General features: G+C 43.1%; 1 protein-coding gene across 1 annotated transcript in view; it reads left to right on the plus strand.

The window, feature by feature from the left end:
• Positions 1-20,267, plus strand: part of MTCL1 (microtubule crosslinking factor 1) — a 111,004-nt gene that overhangs the window by 72,670 nt on the left and 18,067 nt on the right. The window contains exons 7-9 of the mRNA XM_081149553.1: positions 3,844-4,074; positions 5,282-5,479; positions 16,964-17,131. Of these exons, the coding sequence (XP_081005679.1) occupies positions 3,844-4,074; positions 5,282-5,479; positions 16,964-17,131 (597 nt within the window). The remainder of the gene's footprint in view (positions 1-3,843; positions 4,075-5,281; positions 5,480-16,963; positions 17,132-20,267) is intronic.

The raw sequence follows: 20,267 nt of genomic DNA on the forward strand, positions 1-20,267 counted from the left end.
ACCAAATGTGTTAAAACATGGGGGATTTCTACATTTTAACAGTATACAGTAATATGTAATGGAGCAGCTGGGGTCACCTGAAAACACACCACAGCAGAACACCTAAAGAGCCAGAAGGGAAGCCCCAGGAGCAGGGATTGGAGGCAGCTTTGCTAACTGCTACATCCCCAGTATAGTGCCTAGGATGATAGGTGCTTAATAAAGATGTGTTGAAGAAAATGCTGTATAAAATATAAAATGTCCTTTAAAATATATAGCTGAATTGCCAAGAAAATTAGAAAAATCTTCAAGGGTTGGAATTGATTTCAGATTCGAAAGCCAGAGCAGTGTTGGTCGCCTTTAGGTGGGTAAGTTGGGGGGACAGTTGCCACAATTGGTGCCCCTGAACCGTGGGCTTTAATAGCTACAAGAGGACAGGAGACATGGCCTTGGGCCCAGTACGGGCAGGGAAAGAAATGAACCACAGCCCTTGAAGGGCTGCACATCATGAAAGGCCAAACTGGAAAAACATCTGCCTACTGAGCAGGAGAGGCAACAGGGGAGCTTGTCCACCAGCATGGAGTCTCCCCCAAGTAGCTGTAAGGACCGCCAGCCTTGCCAGGATCAGGCTTTGAACTGATGTCACCTGGAGGTCCAGGAATCCCCAAGGAAAGGAAAGTTTATGTTCCGTTGCTGGCTTTTGCAAGCACAAAGCCCATCTGGAGGCACAGTCTCAGCCCAGGCCACATATGAGATCAGAGCTAACTCCCCATTGAAGACTACCTCACAGTGCAAAATTGCAAACACCCAAGCCAAAAACGCACACCTGGCGCAGGAGTCAGCCAGTGTCCAACAGCAGGATTCAATGCTAAGCCCTTCAGACTCTAGAATTACCAGAAAGACACTATAAAATAAATGTGTTCAAAACTATGAAAGACAAGCAAACAGGAGAAAAGAGTCAGTCGTTATTGTAAAGGACCACACATATTAAAAAATAATAAGATAGAACTTTTAGAAATGAATTGGAGTAAATTCAATGTGTAGACAAGTGCCACTCCAAAGAGAGCCCAAAAGCTTGCCTAGTAAATAGAAAAGACTATAATAGGAATCCCTAATAACTAACAAATCAAAGAAGCATTAATGGTCTCAGTAGGTCTTGAGTTTCTTGAAAGTAGGATGAACTTAAGTCTTTCCAAAATGTTATCCAAAAGTTGGTGAATCCCCAGCATCTGATTTTCTCTGTTTAGATCTTTCTTTCTATAAACTCTGTCTTGGTCATCCCTTGTGCTAAGGGACATGATCTACCCTTTTATTTTCTGTCTTTCCTGTTTTGGAGGTGTGATTTTCAGTCATGACAACTCAGGTAACATCAGATTAGGAAAAGCAAACAATATCCTCAATGAGAAATAACAGATTAGTTAAAGGTAATGAGAATGAACTAGTGAAATGATCCCGGTTTTTACTGCAACAACCCACTCTAATTCCTAGCTATATAAATCACCGATCTTCAGGTAGCATAAATCGGGGTAAAATCTCATGCTTCAATTTTAACAATGCCTAAGATTTTTAATATAACAGTGTTTCCATCTCTGAAAAAAAAACCCTTTCAAAAGTAGTAGTTCTGACTCTATTGTTGCCATTTGGATACAAAAGGCATGAAAGATAGATTTTACCAATAAAAAGAGTTTTAAAAGATTCCTTTAACTATTTTTAACCTAAAATGTAACAAGCAGATTGTTGTGCACTTCCTCTTAGGCACAGACTGTGTGCAGTGGAGAGGCCCAAAACGCTGTGCCTGTTAGTTGAAGGAGCCACCCCAGTTACTTTGAGCATCCAGGCTAGGACTGCGGGAGAAAAGAGAGGCAGACAAACTCTAATAAGAAAGCATGCAAACAAGTTAATTATGCAACTTAGACATGTATGAACTTGGGCAGTGAATCTAAGAGGCCGACTGTGTGTGAGGGGTCATGCTTGACTTTGTCATAACCGCCAGCTCTGATCACCCCCAGCAGTTTATAAAACTTTCTAGAAGCTGCTGTGGTTGCAGAGACCTCTCTGGTGGACCCTGGCTCCCTTCTCATTCTTCAACATGGATTTCAGTACAACCATGTCACTGACTGCAGAGCCCCTCTAGAGAGAGGATGAGGTATGTTTTAAAAGAACAGTGTCTGTTGTGCACAGGCTCCTCGACTCACAGGGCTGGAGGGCGTATGGAAAGCTCATCCAGCGGAGCGCCCCCTCAGACATCTCATAAAGATAACTACCTACCTCTGCTCTAAAACATGCTTTTCAGTATTTACAGTGTGGCCTCAGAAAGTTCTTAATATCTAATTAAAAATTTCCTGCAGCCAGAAAAGTAAAAGTAAGTGTCCTAAATGCAACTGGACCAGAATTGTGTCCAACAACTTTTACTAAGGTGCCTCTAACACACAGGGCAGAGGAGTGGCTCCCTGCCTGGGGAGGTGCGTGCGAGCCAGGGAGGGGCATTTCCAGGAGGTGCTAAGAGAATATCCTCCTCTGACTAATACCCCGGTGCCTCCGGAGCACCTGCCTGGAGCTAGGCACTGCACAGCATTCCCTGTTAGCCTAATCATTTTGCAGCTGAGGAAGCTGAAACTTTACCAGAGGCAGTTAATGGCCTAAGATAACATGCAAGTAAGCTGGGAACACCGGATTTCCAGTACACTAGCCTGCCCCCTTACCCATGCCGTTTTTGTGTCCGAACTGGGGAGAGAACCAATGGTGGGACTCAGGGCAGCTGAGAAGCTGAATTACATCAGCAAGAAGTGCAAACAAAATCTGATGTTAGGACAGTTACCACGCAAGTCATTGCACAGACCCGGGCCCTCCCCAGAGCTGCCTCTCGTCTTCTCTGGCCTTTGCACAGCAGTCGCGCTCGTCAACCTCAGGCAATGGCAGCCTATTCCCATGGTTTCTGAGCATCAATCTAGTACTTTAGGAAAACAGAACAAAACTCCCTGCCTTGGCTTTTGGCACAAGAGGGAGTGTTAAATTAGGAGAGGAGAGCTGATATAAAGATAAGGCTGGCACTCTAATCCTTTTTCATCCCACTTCAGCTACTACAGATATTATTCCCGTGCCCTTGTCTGTAACTTAAGATTTTATTCATACCCTTTTGCTTAGTCATTACTGACATATAATAATTGTTTATTGCTGGGAGAAGTGCCTAGACCTATGTTGGAAAAGCAGGAACTTATGTAGACATGGAAAACACTTCTTTTTCAGCAATGCTTTTATTTCCTTAAGAGTTACCCACGTGAAATAGGAATGTGAAGTCTTCAGCGTGGAAGTGGCTGTGGTTACGGGCCTGCTTTCCTGTTTGCTCACCACCGTGTTCAGAAAAAGTGCCCCTGAGCTCGCTCTCAGGCTCTCTGTGGGCCTCTTCAGCCTGCTGTTCTCTTTCTGTCGGGCTGGGGCAGGGGAACCAGAGGGCCCAGGAAGTCAGCGGGAAGGGTTTCTACTTCCTCCCCCTTTACAACTGCAGTGTGCCTTTGGGTGCAAGCCCAGGTTCGGAGGGCAGATGGAATCTGGTAGCCATTCATCCAAGAAATAATTTTCCCGAAGGCATTCAGAAACATCTAAAAACACAATGAGAGACTTAGCCCTGAGAAGTTATTATAATGCCTTACCTTGAAATAGCACGTTCTTCTAAATCAGAAAACTCATAAGGTTTTGTAAAGAGTGAGCATCTCAAGGAGTTCACTAAACTTTTGGTGGCTTCTGTGTTTCACGTACCATATGCAAAATGATATGGATTGACTGGCAGTTTGCAAAGACTCTTCGTTTGGTGTGGGTGGCAGATGGGCATAGCTGCTTGTCACACTCCCTTTTCTCCTGTTCAAGACGGAGGAGGAGCCCCTCTATGCCTGGAGGTGGAAAGAACTAGAAATGCACAGCCTGGCTCTGCCGAACACCCTCCACGAGCGGACCTGGACGGATGAGAGGACTCTGCTGCAGCAGGAGCTCCGGTCCTTGAAGCAGAACATTTTCCTTTTTTACGTCAAACTCAGGTGGCTACTGAAGCACTGGCGGCAAGGGAAACAGATGGAGGAGGAAGGAGAGGATTTCACTGAGGTACCTTCACCCGGAGAGCTTATTTTATTTGTATTGGTTTTGTTCTTGACCCTCAGACACTGCTGTCCCCCTCCCCCTGCACACAAAGTCATGTTCTATTCAAATTATTTTGTCAAGTCCACTCCAGACAATGGAAATGCAAGGGGTCATCCAGTTATATGTCAGACCAAGAGTTCTGTGCTGTCCTTTGACCTCGTTTTAAGAGCATATGGGTCTGTAACTCCGTTCTGCAACAAAGCTTTGCTGCCATCTGTCTTGTTGCTGATTTATAAATTCATTTAAGTGATCATCCTGAGATCCCCGACGTCTCCCTCTACCTTGTTAGTTTGTAAAACCCAGCTCTAAGTGCTTCTCTCCCCTTTCCATTTCAGTTTTTATTCCTAAATACCAGAGCCCATTCTGCCAACACAGTTTTATAAAGGTATCTTCTAAACTCCAGATTGGAAGAGGCCTTGCCGCCTCTGACATTTGTGTATGTTCTCCTAAGAAAGAGAGCAATTCCAAGATTCATGAGAGAACCAGAACAGAGTTATGTGTTTGCAGATGGATTTTTATTGATTAGAGTGGCCATGAGCTCTGCAGGCTTTTTCCTGGCCTTGCTCTCTGGTGAGCGCAGGGCTGGAGTCACTGGTGTTGGGTGTATCCGCACCACTGGCTACTCTGTCAGCTGCTTCAAGGCATTGTGAACACTGGTTTCCTTTTAGTCCCCAGAGACCTTTCATGTGTTCTTCACTCTAGTGAGCAGTGCGTGTAATTTTAAGTCATCTTAAGAATGGGAAGATAGCTGATACTCTTTTCTCAGAGTGGAGAAAGTCTTCAAAAATTAATTCAGCCTGCTTTCAAATGTCCATGACATAGAAAACCATCATTAAGCAAAACCTAGAAGTAGCTGTAAAGTTCCATGTTGATCAATACTTTGGACTTTCTCCTCTAATTTATAAAACCTTAACTGTAAGCAGTAACAGTTTATAAATAGTAAAATTTTTAGTCTTGTCTAGTAAACTGTATTTACTATACTGATGCTATTTAAATGGAGAAAGTGGCCAATGAGTGAAATGGCCAGAATGAGCATATGAGGGGTAAGGGCTGAGAAGTGAAGTGTTGATAAATCCCATAAAGTGAATAATAATCCTCAAGCCATAAAAATCGGACTGCCCAGCAGGAAGATTTGGGTAAAGCTGTGATTGTCTTCTCTTGCTGTTTTCAGAGTGAGCACCCAGAGCTCTATCCCAGGCTTGGTGAGCTTGGAGTCCAGGTGGACCCAAAGGCGGATGGCCCTAAGCGAGACGATGACAGTCCAGGCTGTGGCTCTTCAGTGGGGGAGCATTCTCCACACTCCCCTGTGCATGTCAGCAACCACGGATCTCGGGTGCAGCCTGCCGATGGAGGACAGCCACACGGGCAGGTGGGTGCTGAGGTTCCAGCCCCCCATTCTGCCCGCACCTGGGAGGGAAGACTCCCAATCTATGTTTGTATCATTTTTATCATGGGCCGGTGTTCTGGAGAACAGAAAACTTCTCTGGTGGCCTGTAAACACACGTCAAGTGTTCCAGCTTCTTTTGGAGCCACTTGAAATATAAAGATATTTGATGACACTTAAAAAAAATAGAGAGAGATGAGATTTCAGTGTAAATATTAAGTAATTATTAGTGTTGCCAAAGGCCACATTTGTTAATTATTAAACAGATTGACCTGTTGCTGTATTTTTGCTAGAAATCACATCGTTAAGGCTTGCATGTTAGCGTCAGCCCGTTAATTCATTTGGCTTACATGTATAAATAAGGACCATAGTGAGAGCAGATCAGCTGTGTCCCCTCAACGCTAGCAAATGTGCCACAGAAAGAGAGAAGGAAAGTAGTCTGTAGAGTGGTCCGAGGCCTTATGAAAGTGGACCATTCTTCCAAGGAGGGGACAATACCGAGTGCCGCGCATTCATCATGCAGAAAAACGAAAGTACAGGGCTTCTGTGTTGATGCTTAGCGAATGGGCACTTGACAGTATCACTAATTCAGTAACTTAATGCGTAAGGAAGAAAGAACAAGTACTTTTTAAAAAATATTCCAAGCATGTAAAGTGTTTCAGATCCTTTTGGGGCCACTTGAAATATAAAAATATTTGATGACACTTAAAAAAAAGTAAAGCATTAAAGAGAGGTGGGCTTTCCGTGTAAATATTAAGTAGTTATTGCTGTTACCAAAGGCCATGTTTATTAACTATTAAGAAGATAAACCTTGCTTAATAAGCCAAAGGAGACTATTGATACCACCCAGATTTCTTGCAGTTTTATACAAAACAGCAGCTGTGGTGGGTTTGGAGTGGGAGACCCTCGAAGGCACCGGGTGTTAAAGCTTCCTCGCCCCCCGACTTCCTGTTCCGAGTCTTTGTGGACCCTGTGTTGCTTCTCCGAGGGTTCCACAGAGCAGAGCCTGAGGCCCCAGCCCTGGACCCTGGCTCTGGGGTGAGGGGCGGGGCTGGAGTCACTCTGGGAGGGCGGGTGCGGGCTGTGGCCGCTCCAGCACAAACATATTTGGGCACTCCCTGTGCCCGGAGGCCACAGCTGCAGCCCCTCCTCAGCCCAGAGCCTCCGAGGGTCAGCGGGAGAGGGCTGTCATCAGCACTGGGGCTCAGATCCAGATGAGGAAGAGCGGTGAGGTCTGAGCACAGCCTGGGGGAAATGTGTGTTTTCCCCTCTGCACTTACTGCTTTCTCTCCATATACAAATAAGATTTTCACAACGGAAGAGCTGCTTTCTTTTTTCTTTCTTCCTTTTTTTTTCTTTTTTTTTGCTGCAGGCATTAGTAATTTATTGTTTAATCCAAACACATTCAAAATGGAAACGGAAAGAATTCTTTTCACCTGAAACAATTTAACTAGATTCTATTAGCATATAATGCTTACCAGGTTACAGCAATAAAGATGGTATCATTGTCTCCTATACCAACTAAAGCAGGATGGTCAAGCCAATTTGGCTGCAGTTATGTCATAAGGATAGACTATTACCATAAAAGAAAAAATATCAGCAAGTAACAGGGATGGTACATGAATATTTTCACTCTGGTCCACCAAAAAGGGAACAAAATGTCCACAGTACTGCAGGTGAACAATCACCATGTAAACTTCTCCATGTGATGTTTTAATGATTTATTCATGGTATGTAAAGACTGAAGCTGAATGGCTCTTTGCTCTAATTTTCTATTATGCTTGACATTTGTCATTACTTTTGGTGCCAGAACATTTTTCATGAGTGGCAGGGCAATATCCTAGATTGGAACTTTTATATCTATACAAAATGAAAGAAAGAAAGAAGAGAGTAAATGGAAAATACACTATAAAAAAATACTGACAATAAACCACTAATTTAAAAGTAGTTTGAATAAAGGTTTCCAAATGCACAAGTAGTTTTCTGGTAAGAACTTCAAGTACTATATACCCCTAAAAGTGTAAAAAGTGTTTTAAACAGGAAAAAAAAATTTTTAGGGCCCCCCAAATGGAAACTATTAAATATCTGTGTACCCAAAATATAGTGCAAGACTTTTTTCAAACATGGGCAGCCTCATTCAAAGGGGGAAAAAGGGACAGATGTAATTTTATTTATATTGCCAAGTACATGAAAAACAAAATATGTGCGTCATTTGCTAGTTTACTAATAGCAGTTTTCGTAGTTCAGAACCAGTCTGCTGCTATGTCAAGTGCACGTTGGGTTTTCCCTGGACAGAACGGAGAGGTCCTCCATGCTAACAAGCAGCTGCAAGTGCTCCCTCTGAAGAGCTGTTTTCTCTGCACCCCATCCAGCCTTCATTTTCCCTGACTAATATGACTCAAGAAAGAGGAATTTTCAAAGGAGCTTTTAATTACAGTTATTAGGAAGTTCGTCATAATGCCAGCGTCCATGGGGAGAATTTAGCTCATGGGATGAATTTCCAACAATGACTTAGAAAATAAAATGCTACTTTGCAAAATAATCCTTTAAAATCTGCCAGGTTTTGTTTTTTTTTTAACAAATATTTTGCTTATTTTAATGAAGCTGGCACAGACAATGTCCATTTAAAACCCATTTCCCAGGCCAAAAAGTACAAATAAAATAAAAAAGATCAGTGTTCTGTTGTACACACTTCTATACAGATAACTTTTATTAATGGCTCATGAAAATCAGAACTTTCTGGGGTCTTCTGACAAGATTTCTTCAAATGCTTTCTCTGTAGTGAAGCCATCGTTGTTAGCCTTTACTCTCACCTTATCTGTCTTCTTGACTCCAGTCTCATATTCCTCTTCTTTTTGCCCAGACCCTCAGATTTTAAAAGTAGCTTCAAGTTAAGGAAAGGACGTTTTCCCGTCTCCCACTGAAAGTCAGTCCAGGAGTGAAGCCATCCCAGGCTAGGACTTCGGGGCCGGTTAGAAGTCATTATGAGCACTTGCGTTCTCACAAGCCTGCAAATGCACGGTCCTGGAGAAGGTGGCCTCCCTGTGCACACATGTAATATTTCTAAAGGAGAGGGCGATCTGAGGGGGGCTGAGGTTTGCTCACCAGTCATCAGCACAACGAAAACAAACAATAGTGAATAATGGGCACTGGAATTCCAATTGCCAGGTGTTTTAAAGAAATGGGTGCCGGTTTTCAGTTCCATTTTGAACACCACATTACAAAAGAGCTATTTTTTAAAAGAAAAATGGACTGAGGGAAGAGAGGAAAACAAGAATATCTAAACCGTTGACCGACGCCCCAGGGTTCCTGATAAACGCCAGTCACGCCTTCTTCCCCATTCCTAGCTCTTTGGGAGTATCACTGCCAGCAGTCTCTGTTCTCCAAAGAGAAACCGGAGCGAAGTCACTGGAACGCCCTGCCTTCGACAGAACGATTCTCTATTTCTTGAGATGTGTCGTCATTTTCATTTGAAGTGGATCTCACAGCGATCCTGTCCAGTGACTTTGAGTTGAATGTGCTTGCCTCCCTTCTTACCCACCTAGCCTTCAGGTGAAGGTTTTGCCTCCTGGTCAGACACGGTGGTGGCTTCTCCCGGGGTCTCCGCACAGTGGTGGCCTGGGGTAGGCGGAACCTCACTCCGGGGTTCACAAGTCTGTCTCTCTTCCCTGCCGCACAACCCTGCGGCTGGACCAGTTTCATTACTTTTAAAAGAGATATTGGCAATCAGTACTATACAGCATCTGTGGTTAACTCAAATAGTATTTCTTGATTTCCACTTAGTCGAAAACCTGCTGCGCTGAGATCATGTGTGTCCAGATGCTTTGGAAAAAGGAAAAAAATTGAACATCTGGTTTTCTAAACCATAGTCATGGAAAATGTTACCCTTGGGGTGGAAAATAATGTAAAGTCGCTCAGCTGGAACCTCACATTCAGTGTATTTTAATATCTTTCCTTTCCCCCTCTTCCAACGCTGATTTTTTAGAGCTTCCCCTTTACGTGGAGATGGACCCGTGAGGTGTCACCTTGTGCGCTGTGTGGCAGAGGCTCGTGAATGGGCTCACAGGGTAGAGTCCAGATGGGTGGAATCAGCTCTGCCTTTGATGGCCTCATCTTTCCATAGTAATTAAGTGCGCAGTGCCATCCTTCCAAGGACAGAAGATTAGTGAGCTCTACCGTAGGCGACAGCTGGTTCCCTGAGAGTGAACATTCTTCGTTAGAAGTGTTGCCTGCTCTTTAGTGGCCTGGGCATTATGGAGGCAGCCTGCGTGTCTTACGGAGCTGCCCAACAGAGCCACACCCTTTCAGAAACTCCGAGAACCTCCCAAAGTGATAAGCAGAATGAGAAATGTGGCCCAACTTCTTTCCCAAGGATAAACTCTCAAGTAACAAAATTTCCCAGGCCTTGGTTTTTGCCTTGTGTCATATTGAACATTCTCAGAGTCGAACACAGTAAATGGCAACATTTATCATGTCCAATGAGATTTTTAAAATTACATGTATTGAATCAACCTTGGAAATAGTTCATGAAAATCAGCAGGTTGGAAAATGTTTGGCTCTGCGAATGCTCCCTGTTGACTGATCTTTGGTTATACTATCTGGCAGCAGTGACCCGATTGTCCTTGGAAACAGTAAGCTCTTTCAGTTTGCCTTGTGGAAGAGCCGAGGCTGGGAATACGCAAGGGCATGTAGACAGTTCTCAGTGAATTCTAAGATGCTCGCCACTTGCCACTATGTTAAGCTTTTGGGACCAGCACTGCTAAGGCTGAGAGCATTTTATATTAATTAGTAATTCCTGAAATCAAGGGTTTTTTTTAAAAAAACAAGGTGATTAGTAGTGCCAGAATTATGACCCCCATGGTTCCAACAGCTCGTCTTCCCAGAATTGGATTAATTTTTTTAAAAGAGAAGTTACTTTTTCATTCAGGGATGTGACAGAATATTCTTCATTAAAGCATCTAAGTATAAATATAAGGAATCGAATCTAAAATTCAGAGCAAGATCTAATGAAATTTTGTTTCATATTAGTCTTAAAGTCTTCAACTGGGACTGGTCACTGAAGAGTCTCACTCAGGATCTATCCTTAGGACCAAGCAGATACTGCTCCTCTGCCACTGATCCAAGGCTCAGTCTGAAGCTTAGGATCTTCAGGGGCTACCCTACGTAAAAACCAGCCTTTCTTCTGTAGCCAAAGTGCCTTTGGCTCCCTGGACCTCTTAGACTTCGACTCATCTGGGTGCCCAGCAACTCACTTTTTGGCTGCCCACCTTTTTGCTTTGCCCAAATACAGAAACTTCCAGAAAGAGTACCTCTTTCAGACAAGGCCTGAATGTCAGAACTGTAACATGCACTGAATTTTTCCTCTTTTTTTTTTTTTTTTGGTCATAAGAAAACTCTCCTCTTGAGTCTCAGTAGCTGTCACATTTCAATTTTGTATGTTATGCCATGGTTTATTCTTCAGACTCTGCAACTTTATAACCTCACCTAGGAGACATGCAACTCTATATAAAAGGAACCGGACCAGAGCTTATGATTATGATACATTTAATTTTTCTGTTTACTTTTATTTGTTTTTTTTCTGTTACTGTGGAAATAGCAGCTGGAGGTGAAAAGTCACCAGTACTTTCAAGGAAAGGACTCTGTCTGCCCCAGTCCCACCTCCCAGAGTTAACCCAGGTGTACGGTTTACAACATACCTTTCAAAGTGTGAAACAAACTCTAAACCTCACTGATGAGTGATTTCTTCCCATCTAGCCACTTGGTTTTCCTCAGACCTGCCCTGGCTCCTTTGAAGCCTTTGACTGGTATCGCTGGGTTTATAACTTATTAAATATATGTCCATTAGTTCTTTCCTAAACCTACATTTATTCTTGGGAAGGTCTCAGTGAAAACTATGGTGGCCTGCAGGCACAGAGCCCCCATGGCCAAGATCACCTGGTATATTCTCAGCCAGAGGAAAAATGATTTCTGTACATAAATGAGTCTATCATCTCTGCAAACCTCCAACAGATATCATATTTTCACGGCCAGTCTTCAATGACTCGTTGTCTTTTATCCCTGGGGGGATAATGGTTTTAGAAAAGAATCTTAAAGTTAATCTGAATGTACCAATGAAGGTAAGAATGATAAATGGCTTATTTATTAAAATGTCGCTGGATGTGCAAATGTATCCTTTCTGGCTAATCTTACTGAAAAGGACGTGTCTTGGGACTACACTAATAAAGGAGTTACTATTATTGAGCGCTGCATGAGTTCCCCTTCTTCATTTGTATCAAATAAGAAATATGCAGTGAATGCTGGTGGTCAGGAGCAGCTACCAGAGCGTTCCAGAGCTCCCCGCCTGCGTCTAACAGCCTAAATGAATAGGAAGTGAAGGCCATCACCTCTATTTCGTGACTCGCTTTTGTGGGTCAGCCTACAGTAGCAGGTCAATATATCTTTTCCAACTTTAGATTAAAATCATTTCCAAAGTTAATGGCTCTGATGCAAGCAAAGTAGTTGATAATAATTTAGCTCTTTCACAGAATTGTGATACACAGGTTTTAGAAATTTTAGGCAAGAATGATTTTGTAAAATTGTTGGCATTGCATCACTATAGCTTGGTATGTTACCTTTTCCATAAGCTTCCTTTTCACTTTCTACTAATAATATTTATTGTATATTTGGATAGCAGTCCTATTGGCTGATGCCCAACCTTGAACCTGTTGTAAAGTTTAACACTTTATAGCACAGCCAAGCTCCTGATCCCATTTTTGGGACTATTTTAAGCTTCACCCAAGAGAGATGAATTTGGAAGGGCTGAAATGCCTTTAGACTGGGGAGAAGAAATGGTAGAGCCATTTTATCATGCTTCTTTGTGAGTAAACCAAGCAGCTGACCTTGAAGAGATCGAAAAGTTGGCCTTTTTTCATTGAAATTGACCTACATTTAACAGATACATAGCTGAAAGGTTGCATATCTGGGCTCCTTGCACAGAAGGTTTAGAAGCTCTGAATCAAAAATACTTCCACCTAAAGACCTTTAAATACACCAGAGAGTCTCTGTTCCATTCTTGACTCAATTTGGATAATCTTTTTACCCAAAGCATAGCCCAATAAGGGCCACCGCCAGAGGAAAAATTTGAGAGAATTAACTTTTAGGTACTTTTTCAGGGTGGCTCACTATTATTATTTCCCTTGATATGGGAATGGAATTCATTTCACAGAGATTAGATGACTTCTCTAAGGCCAAGTTAAAATAAATAATAATAATAAAAGCTTAGGCAGGGTATGATGTCAGAATTCAAATATCCTGACTTGGATTGTTCAGCCTTGGAAGGGACAGACCTGGATTGCAGTCAGGGTTCTGCACTCCAGCAGCAAGACCTCGGCAACCTCTGCACATGTAGGTCCTCCTCTGTAACACGGGGAACGTGGCAGTGCGTACCCAGGACTGATGTGAAATGCAAGTCATGTAGATGAATAAGGTAGCGTACCCCTGGCCCACTGGAAGCAATATTAGTTATCATTACTGGGGGATTTGTATGTAAAAAAGTCGTTTAGAAGGATCATGCCCATCAGTGGCTGATTCAGGGTCTTCAGAAAATTTTGCTTGGACATCAGTTCTTGCTGTTGTGCACCAAGGCAGAGAGCTGGTGCGGCTTCTTGCCATGCCACATGCCACTCCTGGGTGCTTATAGTGACAAGTACCAATAGCATGGATTCTCTGAACTCTCTGGCTATCTTGGCCACCTTTACCCCAAAGCAATTTTGAGTTCATTCCATGATGAATAATATTATACTGATATAATAGGACCTTATGTTGATTTCTCTGACCCAAATGTACATGAAAACATTAGGCTTAATTTGCTTTCAAGAAGCACAAAGTGCTGGCCCTAATGTTGTCAGAGCTGTTTGGTGTAAGGTTAAGAACCCCACAGGCTGACCACAGATGTGACCTGGGGTTTACAGGAAGTTATTGATTACAAATAAGAATTTATTATATGGTTTTCTGCTTTTCAGTGAAAATTAGATGACTACTCCAAAGACTGGATCAAACATTATCATTATTTTATGCTCAAAATACTTTGCCTTAAAAAGTAGTGATATATTTAAACTTTAAAAATCCAAAGATGAAAATACCAAATAAATCTACCATAAAATATACATAGTTTTTCAGCAAATCCTTACTTAGAATGATATTTCTGAAAAGATTGTTGCAACACCTTTTCTCACTCATCTGCACTTATATAATTTTTAAATACTTTTGGTGCTGAGTTTAAAGAAACTGTTCTGCATTTATTACAGTTTCACACATTTCAAAAGCACCTCTTTGAATATAGAGGTAATTTATTTACTTTATTTTTATTGTTTACACTATCACAGATGTCCTCACCCCCCCACTCCTCTCCCCCAATGCTCCCTCCCCCCTCCCCCTTCCCTCTGGCCATCACCACACTATTGTCTGTATCTGTGGGTTATGCATATATGTTCTTTGGCTAATCCCTTCACCTTCTTTCACCCTGTCTCCCCTCCCCCACCCCTTCTCACAACTGTCAGTCTGTTCCATGTGTTCATGCCTCTGTTTCTATTTTGTTCGTCAGTTTATTTTGTTCATTAGATTCCACATATAAGTGATATCATATGGTATTTGTCTTTCACCAACTGGCTTATTTCACTTAGAATCTCCAGGTCCATTCGTGCTATCTCAAAGGGTAAGAGCCCTCTTTTCTAGAGCTGCATAGTATTCCATGGTGTAAATCTACCAAAGCTTTTTTATCCACTTAGCTACTGGTGGCACTTGGGCTGTTTCCAGATCTTGGCTATTGTAGATAATGCTGCTGTGAACATAGGGGTGCATATATTTGTTCAAATTGGTGTTCAGGATTCTTAGGATATATTCCCAGAAGTGGTATCTCTGGGTCAAAGGGCGGCTCCAATTTTAATTTTTTGGCAACTCCGTACTGTTTTCCACAGTGGCTGCAGCAGTCTGCATTCCACCAGCAGTGCACTAAAGTTCCCTCTCCTCCACATCCTCGCCAATGCTTGTTGTTTGTTGGTTTGTTGATTTGTTGACGGTAGCCATTCTGGCAGGTGTGAGGTGATACCTCATTGTGGTTTTAATTTGCTTCTCTCTGATGATTAGTGATGTTGAGCGTTTTTTCATACGTCTCTTGGCCCTTTGTATGTCCTCTTTGGAGAAGTGTCTATTCAGGTCCTTTGTACATTTTTAAATTGGATTGTTTGTCTTTCTGATGAGTTGTGTAAGTTCTTTATACATTTTGGAAATTAACCCCTTATCAGATGTATCATTGGCAAATATGTTCTCCCATACAGTGGGATCCCTTTCCATTTTGTTGATGGTTCCTTTGCTGTGCAGAAGCTTTTTAGTTTGATGTAGTCCCATTTGTTCATTTTTTTCCTTTGTTTTCCTTGCCCTGGAAGCTATATGGGCAAAAATATTGCTAGAGAGATGTCTGAGATTTTGTTGCCTACACTTTCTTCCAGGATTTTTATGGTTTCGCAACTTACATTTAAGTGTTTTATCCATTTTGAGTTTATTCTTGTGTATGGTGTAAGTTGGTGGTCTAGTTTAATTTTTTGGCGTGTACCTGTCCAATTTTTCCAACACCATTTATTGAAAAGACTGTTTTTACTCCATTGTATGCTCTTGCCTCTTTTGTCAAATATTAATTGATCGTAAGTGTGTGAGTTTAAATTTCTGGGCTCTCTGTTCTGTTCCATTGATCTATATGCCTGTTCCCATGCCAGTACCAGGCTGTTTTGATTGCAGTGGCCTTGTAGTATAGTTTGATGTCAGGTATTGTGATACCTCCAACTTTGGTCTTTCTCAAGACTGATGAGAATATTCGGGGTCTTTATTTACATTCGGGAGATTGGAAAGACTGCATAGGATTTTTAGAAGGTTTTCTATCTACTGAGCTTTGCAAATGTTAACTGAATTGTACTCTTAATAAGCCTTTCATCTCAGAGCTATTAAAGTGAAAATTGGTGTTCAAGGTGAGAAAAATCAAGGAGCAATACATAAAAAGTCTAACTAATAAGTCTTTCTACTCAGTCAAAAGTATACTGTATCTAATATTATAACTTCATATAAATTATGGGAGCAAGTATGGAGTCTTCAGTAATAAATCTGTTCATGTTAAAGAATTTCTCTTTTCTAATTAAACTTTATTTGAATCCAAGCATATATCCAAAGTATCTTGAATTTTTCCCATGTGTGGTTGCCTGAGCATCTTTGTGTGTGTACGTGTATTTGCTTAGTGCATTAACTAGATGGTTTTAGAAGTACAACTGACTCTGCATGTGATGGAGGGGAGAAGGTGATGCGTGCGTAGATCCCAAGCTAGGGAGCCAGGGGGACTGTCCTTGGTTTGCCAAGTAGGGGGAATTCCACCTGAGAGTAGGAGCTCTGCCTTTCTATTGGAGAGACGGTCTGCATCCAGTAGTACTTAGAGCTTTTTTCCCCCAGTCTCACAAATGTACCGAACAAGATTGCCCCGAGACCACGTGACGCACTTTGTGTTTTCTGTCTGGTTGGAAGAGATGGGCTGATTTGGCTATTATTATTGAGGTACAGAGTTAAGTCATTTGGACAAACCTTACTGATAAAATGCCCATGCTGAAATGTACGAAGACAGCTGTCATAGTTTTGAAATGTGCCTTCAAAGAGCGGGTTTTAGAAAATATAAAATCTTTTATGTTAGGTATAAGCAGATTAGTAATAAAAACCCCGTTTTCATTTATCAAATCTGTTTGCATACTTCACATGAGCCAGGCATTGTGCAAGACGCTGGAAATGTTGGGGTGAGCCAGGCTCTGTCTTACTCTGGTGAGGGGGGCACAAGAAAAACAGCTGCAGTGGTTATTTGTTCTGTGAGTGAAGCAGAAAGGAGGGGCAGCGATTCTACCTCAGGGGACCATGAGGAAGCCTGCCGAACGGGGTAGGCATTTGACTTTGGCTTTAATTATTAAACCTTAAAAGTTCCCTCCTCCCCGTGGCCATGTTTGCCATTCATATCACCTCTGAGTAACTACAAGTCAGAGGATGACCACCCCACGTTTGTAAGAAGCGCGGGGCCTTTGTGCATTCCCTGCTGTTGCAACAGCTGCGTTAAAAGGACAGCACGCGCAGGTGAGCGTTTGCATTCTGTTACATCCACCTCCCCAACCAGGGCTTTGGACGCCTGACGTCCCACAGAGTGTCTTGCGGCCTCTGCCTCCGCGGCGCCCTTGGCCTCCTGCACCCTCCTCCCTTCTACTTCGGTCCCCGTCGCACCAGCCCCAGCCCTGGCCTTGCTGTCCCAACAAGCCCGTAGCAGACGGCCGGCACGGGACCCCTGGTTCTGCTCCCATTGCCAGTGGCACCTGGGAAACGGCCTAGCACCACCGCGACTGCCAGGCTTCTCCCCGCTTCTGACCTAAAGAACACCCTTACGCGAGGTGACAGTCCGCTCCCGTGTCCCCGCAGGTGCCGGAAGACCAGCAGCTGTTCCGCGCGCTGAAGACCCTGCTGGAGGACCTGCGCGCGGAGCTGCGGGAGGACGAGCGCGCCCGGCTGCGGCTGCAGCGGCAATACGCCAGCGACAAGGCCGCCTGGGACGTGGAGTGGGCCGTGCTCAGGTGCCGCCTGGAGCAGGTACCGCCCCGGCAGGTGGGGGGGCCCAGGCCACCGCGGCGACCCTCGTCCAAGGGCAAGAGGGCTCTGAGGAGACCGGGGCACCGCCTTCTGCCTCTTCTCAAGTCCCCAGCCTTCCCAAGGCACCCTCTTCCCCCATGCTCCCTCTCCCACGTGTGGAAGACGGTCAGCATTTTTGAAGTAGCATTTGCTTTCTCACTCCACGTTGAACAAGGTTGTGTTTTGCCCCATCAGAGGGCCTCCGGCATGAAGTGGGGATCAGAGTATGCGCCGAGGGAATTCAGGCAGGAGCCGAGGAAAAGCAGATCGTAGCTTAGTTACGTCTGAGAAAGGCGCACACATGCTTTCCTTTGGCTTTCCCAAGCACTGCGGCCTCCCACTGCACGCCCTAGAGGCCGGATCCGTTTCTTATTCACACTGAAGGAAATGGAGCCCAGTGGAAGTGGCTGGTCTCGGATCACAGAGCCTTCAGTGCCCAAGTGGAGAGGAGAGTGGGTTCCTGCCTCCGCCCTTCCCGCAGAACACAGCCTCCAGGGAGAGTTTAGGCGTGGCATGGTTGTTTATTAAGGCCAGACTTAGCCAGAGGCGTCCTTTTCTACATTTTCAGAAACATTTTCTCCCTGGAAATCTTAAAAGCACAGTCACTTCCTGCAGGGTGTCTCCTTGTTCAGATTGTTAATTCAGGTTTCTTCCAGCCCTTTGATCACGATGAGGGAGGAAAAGTCTGTGCATCTTTGATAATCTATTTTCTAGGCCCTGTTCTGAAGCAAACCATAAAGTAATTAATATTTTATATTAATTGGCTCAGTCCTTCATGGAAAAAGAAATCGCCCAGAAAGGAGACATCTTCTAAATGGCCTTAATAAAAGAGGAAAGGACTTATCATATCAAAAGAAAACAGCTCCTGCCCTGCCTGGTGTGGCTCAGGTAGTTGAGAGTTGTCCTGTGCACTGAAAGGTTGCCGGTTTGATTCCCAGTCGGGGTACATACCCAAGTTTCGGGTTTGATCCCCAGTCGGTACTTGAGGGAGGCAACCAATTGATGTTTCTCTCTCACATTGATATTTCTCTCTTTTTCTCCCTCTCTCCCTCTCCCTTCCTCTCTAAAAAAATCAATAAAAACGTACTTTAAAAAAATAGAAAACAGCTCCTTTGGTACCCACAGGTTCACCTGCATTGCCACCTGGCTCAGGGGAGCAGTGGTGTGAGGCTCACAGCCCTGGGAAGAGCAGAGACACAGTGTTTTCTGCAGAGGAAGCTGCAAAGCACAGGAAAACCAAAGTGCCAGGCCAAGCTGGTCAGGTGACAGAGCCACTGACCCAGTTACTAATCCTGCCCACTGCCTGGTAGCAGACTCTTAATAGATGCTCTGTTTATGTTAGGACACAGCCTGAACCGTCAGCAGCAGAGGGGATATGAGTAAAAACACTTTTTGATGAGCTGCCTTTAAACCTATTTAAAAATTTGTTCATGGGAGGGGAACTATTTTCAAAGACATTAAGTGTAGCTAAAGAAAGGAGGCATAATCTTTGATGCAAACCAGTTTGAAAACATTTCATCTTTGTTTTAGAGAAACCTTGTATCCACCCACATGTTTGCTACAAATAAAGCCTCAGGTAGAGTCATTAAACACTATGAAATAATGCTAGGACTTCAAGCCTAGAAGGCAGGTGGTTATAGGTAAGATTCATCTTCTGCCCGAATTGTTTAAGATGTTTCTTAAACATTTGCAGCCCAGGAATCAATGAATGTGGGCAGATGCTTATTCATTTATCATAGTCCCATCTTTACCCTTTTCTACTTAAAAGCAAAACAGGCGAATTCTACCAAAAGTTAAGTATTTTCTCTCAGTGAAGGCCATGTTGCATCAATTACCAAATCTATGAGTCCATCAATTGACTCCTAAGTCAGACCTTGTTCTAAATGCCAAGGATCAAACAACAAATAAGATATTTCTTGCCTGGGTTCTCAGTGCAGTGGGAGGCCCAGACAAGAGCTGTAACTTATAATAGTGTGAGAAGTGCCCTGCCAGGCCTGTACACAGTGCTGTCGGGGAGTAGGGGCATGCAGGGCACACACCTCAGCTTGAGGGCTTAGAGAAGGATTATTTGTGAAAGTCCTGCTTGGAATGAATCTCAGAGGATAAGTAGGAGTGAGTACTTGGAAAAGGAGAGAAAGGATATGTCAGAAAATAAACATCATAAGGAAGGGAGTAAGCCACATCTGCAGAGCTGCACCTAGTTAGGTGTGAGAGAAAGAGTGTTCAAAGAATTGAAGGGATAATCTTGATTTTTATCGTGGAAGTAAAGCATTTTGATTTGCTTTTTAAAAGGTTATTCTGGCTACAAGGTAGAAAATGGATTAGAAGCTATTAGAATTGAATGGATTAACATAGGTCCATGGGATCAGCTGAACCAAAATAGGAAAGAGATAGTCTGTATATTCACTAATCTTTACCTAGAATTTATTGTGTCTTCTAACAACAGTACACTCCTAAATTTTTCCTCCTGTCCTCTCTGCTGCTGTTGTCATACAGTTTACTTCTACATGTTCTAGAAACACACAGTATGTTGCAACTATTTTTCCTTTGGGCACTCAATGATTTTTAAAGCAATTAAAAATAGGGAAAATGAATTTTATATTTGTATTTATTTATGCCATTTCCATTGTGCTTTATTTTTTTCTTTGTAGGACAGTGTCTATTGGTATATATTCTTTCTGCCTGAAAAGTTCCTCTATCGTTTCTTGAAGTGCAAGTCTGCAGGCAATGGTTTTTTTAATCCAATTTTATGTGTTGAAAAATGTTTTTTCCTTTATTTTTGAAAGATATTGTTGCCACTTTCTCCCTTCAGCCCTTTAAAGATGTCACGCCATTGTCCTCTGACTTACATAGTTTCTGAGGAGAGATCTGTTGTCATTCATATATATGTGCCTCTGTGTGTGTGTGTGTGTGTGTGTGTGTGTGTGTGTGTGTCTTTTTTCTCTGCCTCCAAGGCTTCCTTTTTAGTTTCCAGCAGTTTGAATATGATATGTCTAGATGGGAGTTATTTTGCTTGTTTGTTTGTTTTTGGTATTTAACCTGCTGGGTGTTTGACAAATATATATTGTAGATGCCTAGGGTTCCATCATTGCCCCAT

Source organism: Miniopterus schreibersii, assembly GCF_964146895.1.
Source record: "Miniopterus schreibersii genome assembly, chromosome: 10".
Lineage (NCBI taxonomy): Eukaryota > Metazoa > Chordata > Mammalia > Chiroptera > Miniopteridae > Miniopterus > Miniopterus schreibersii.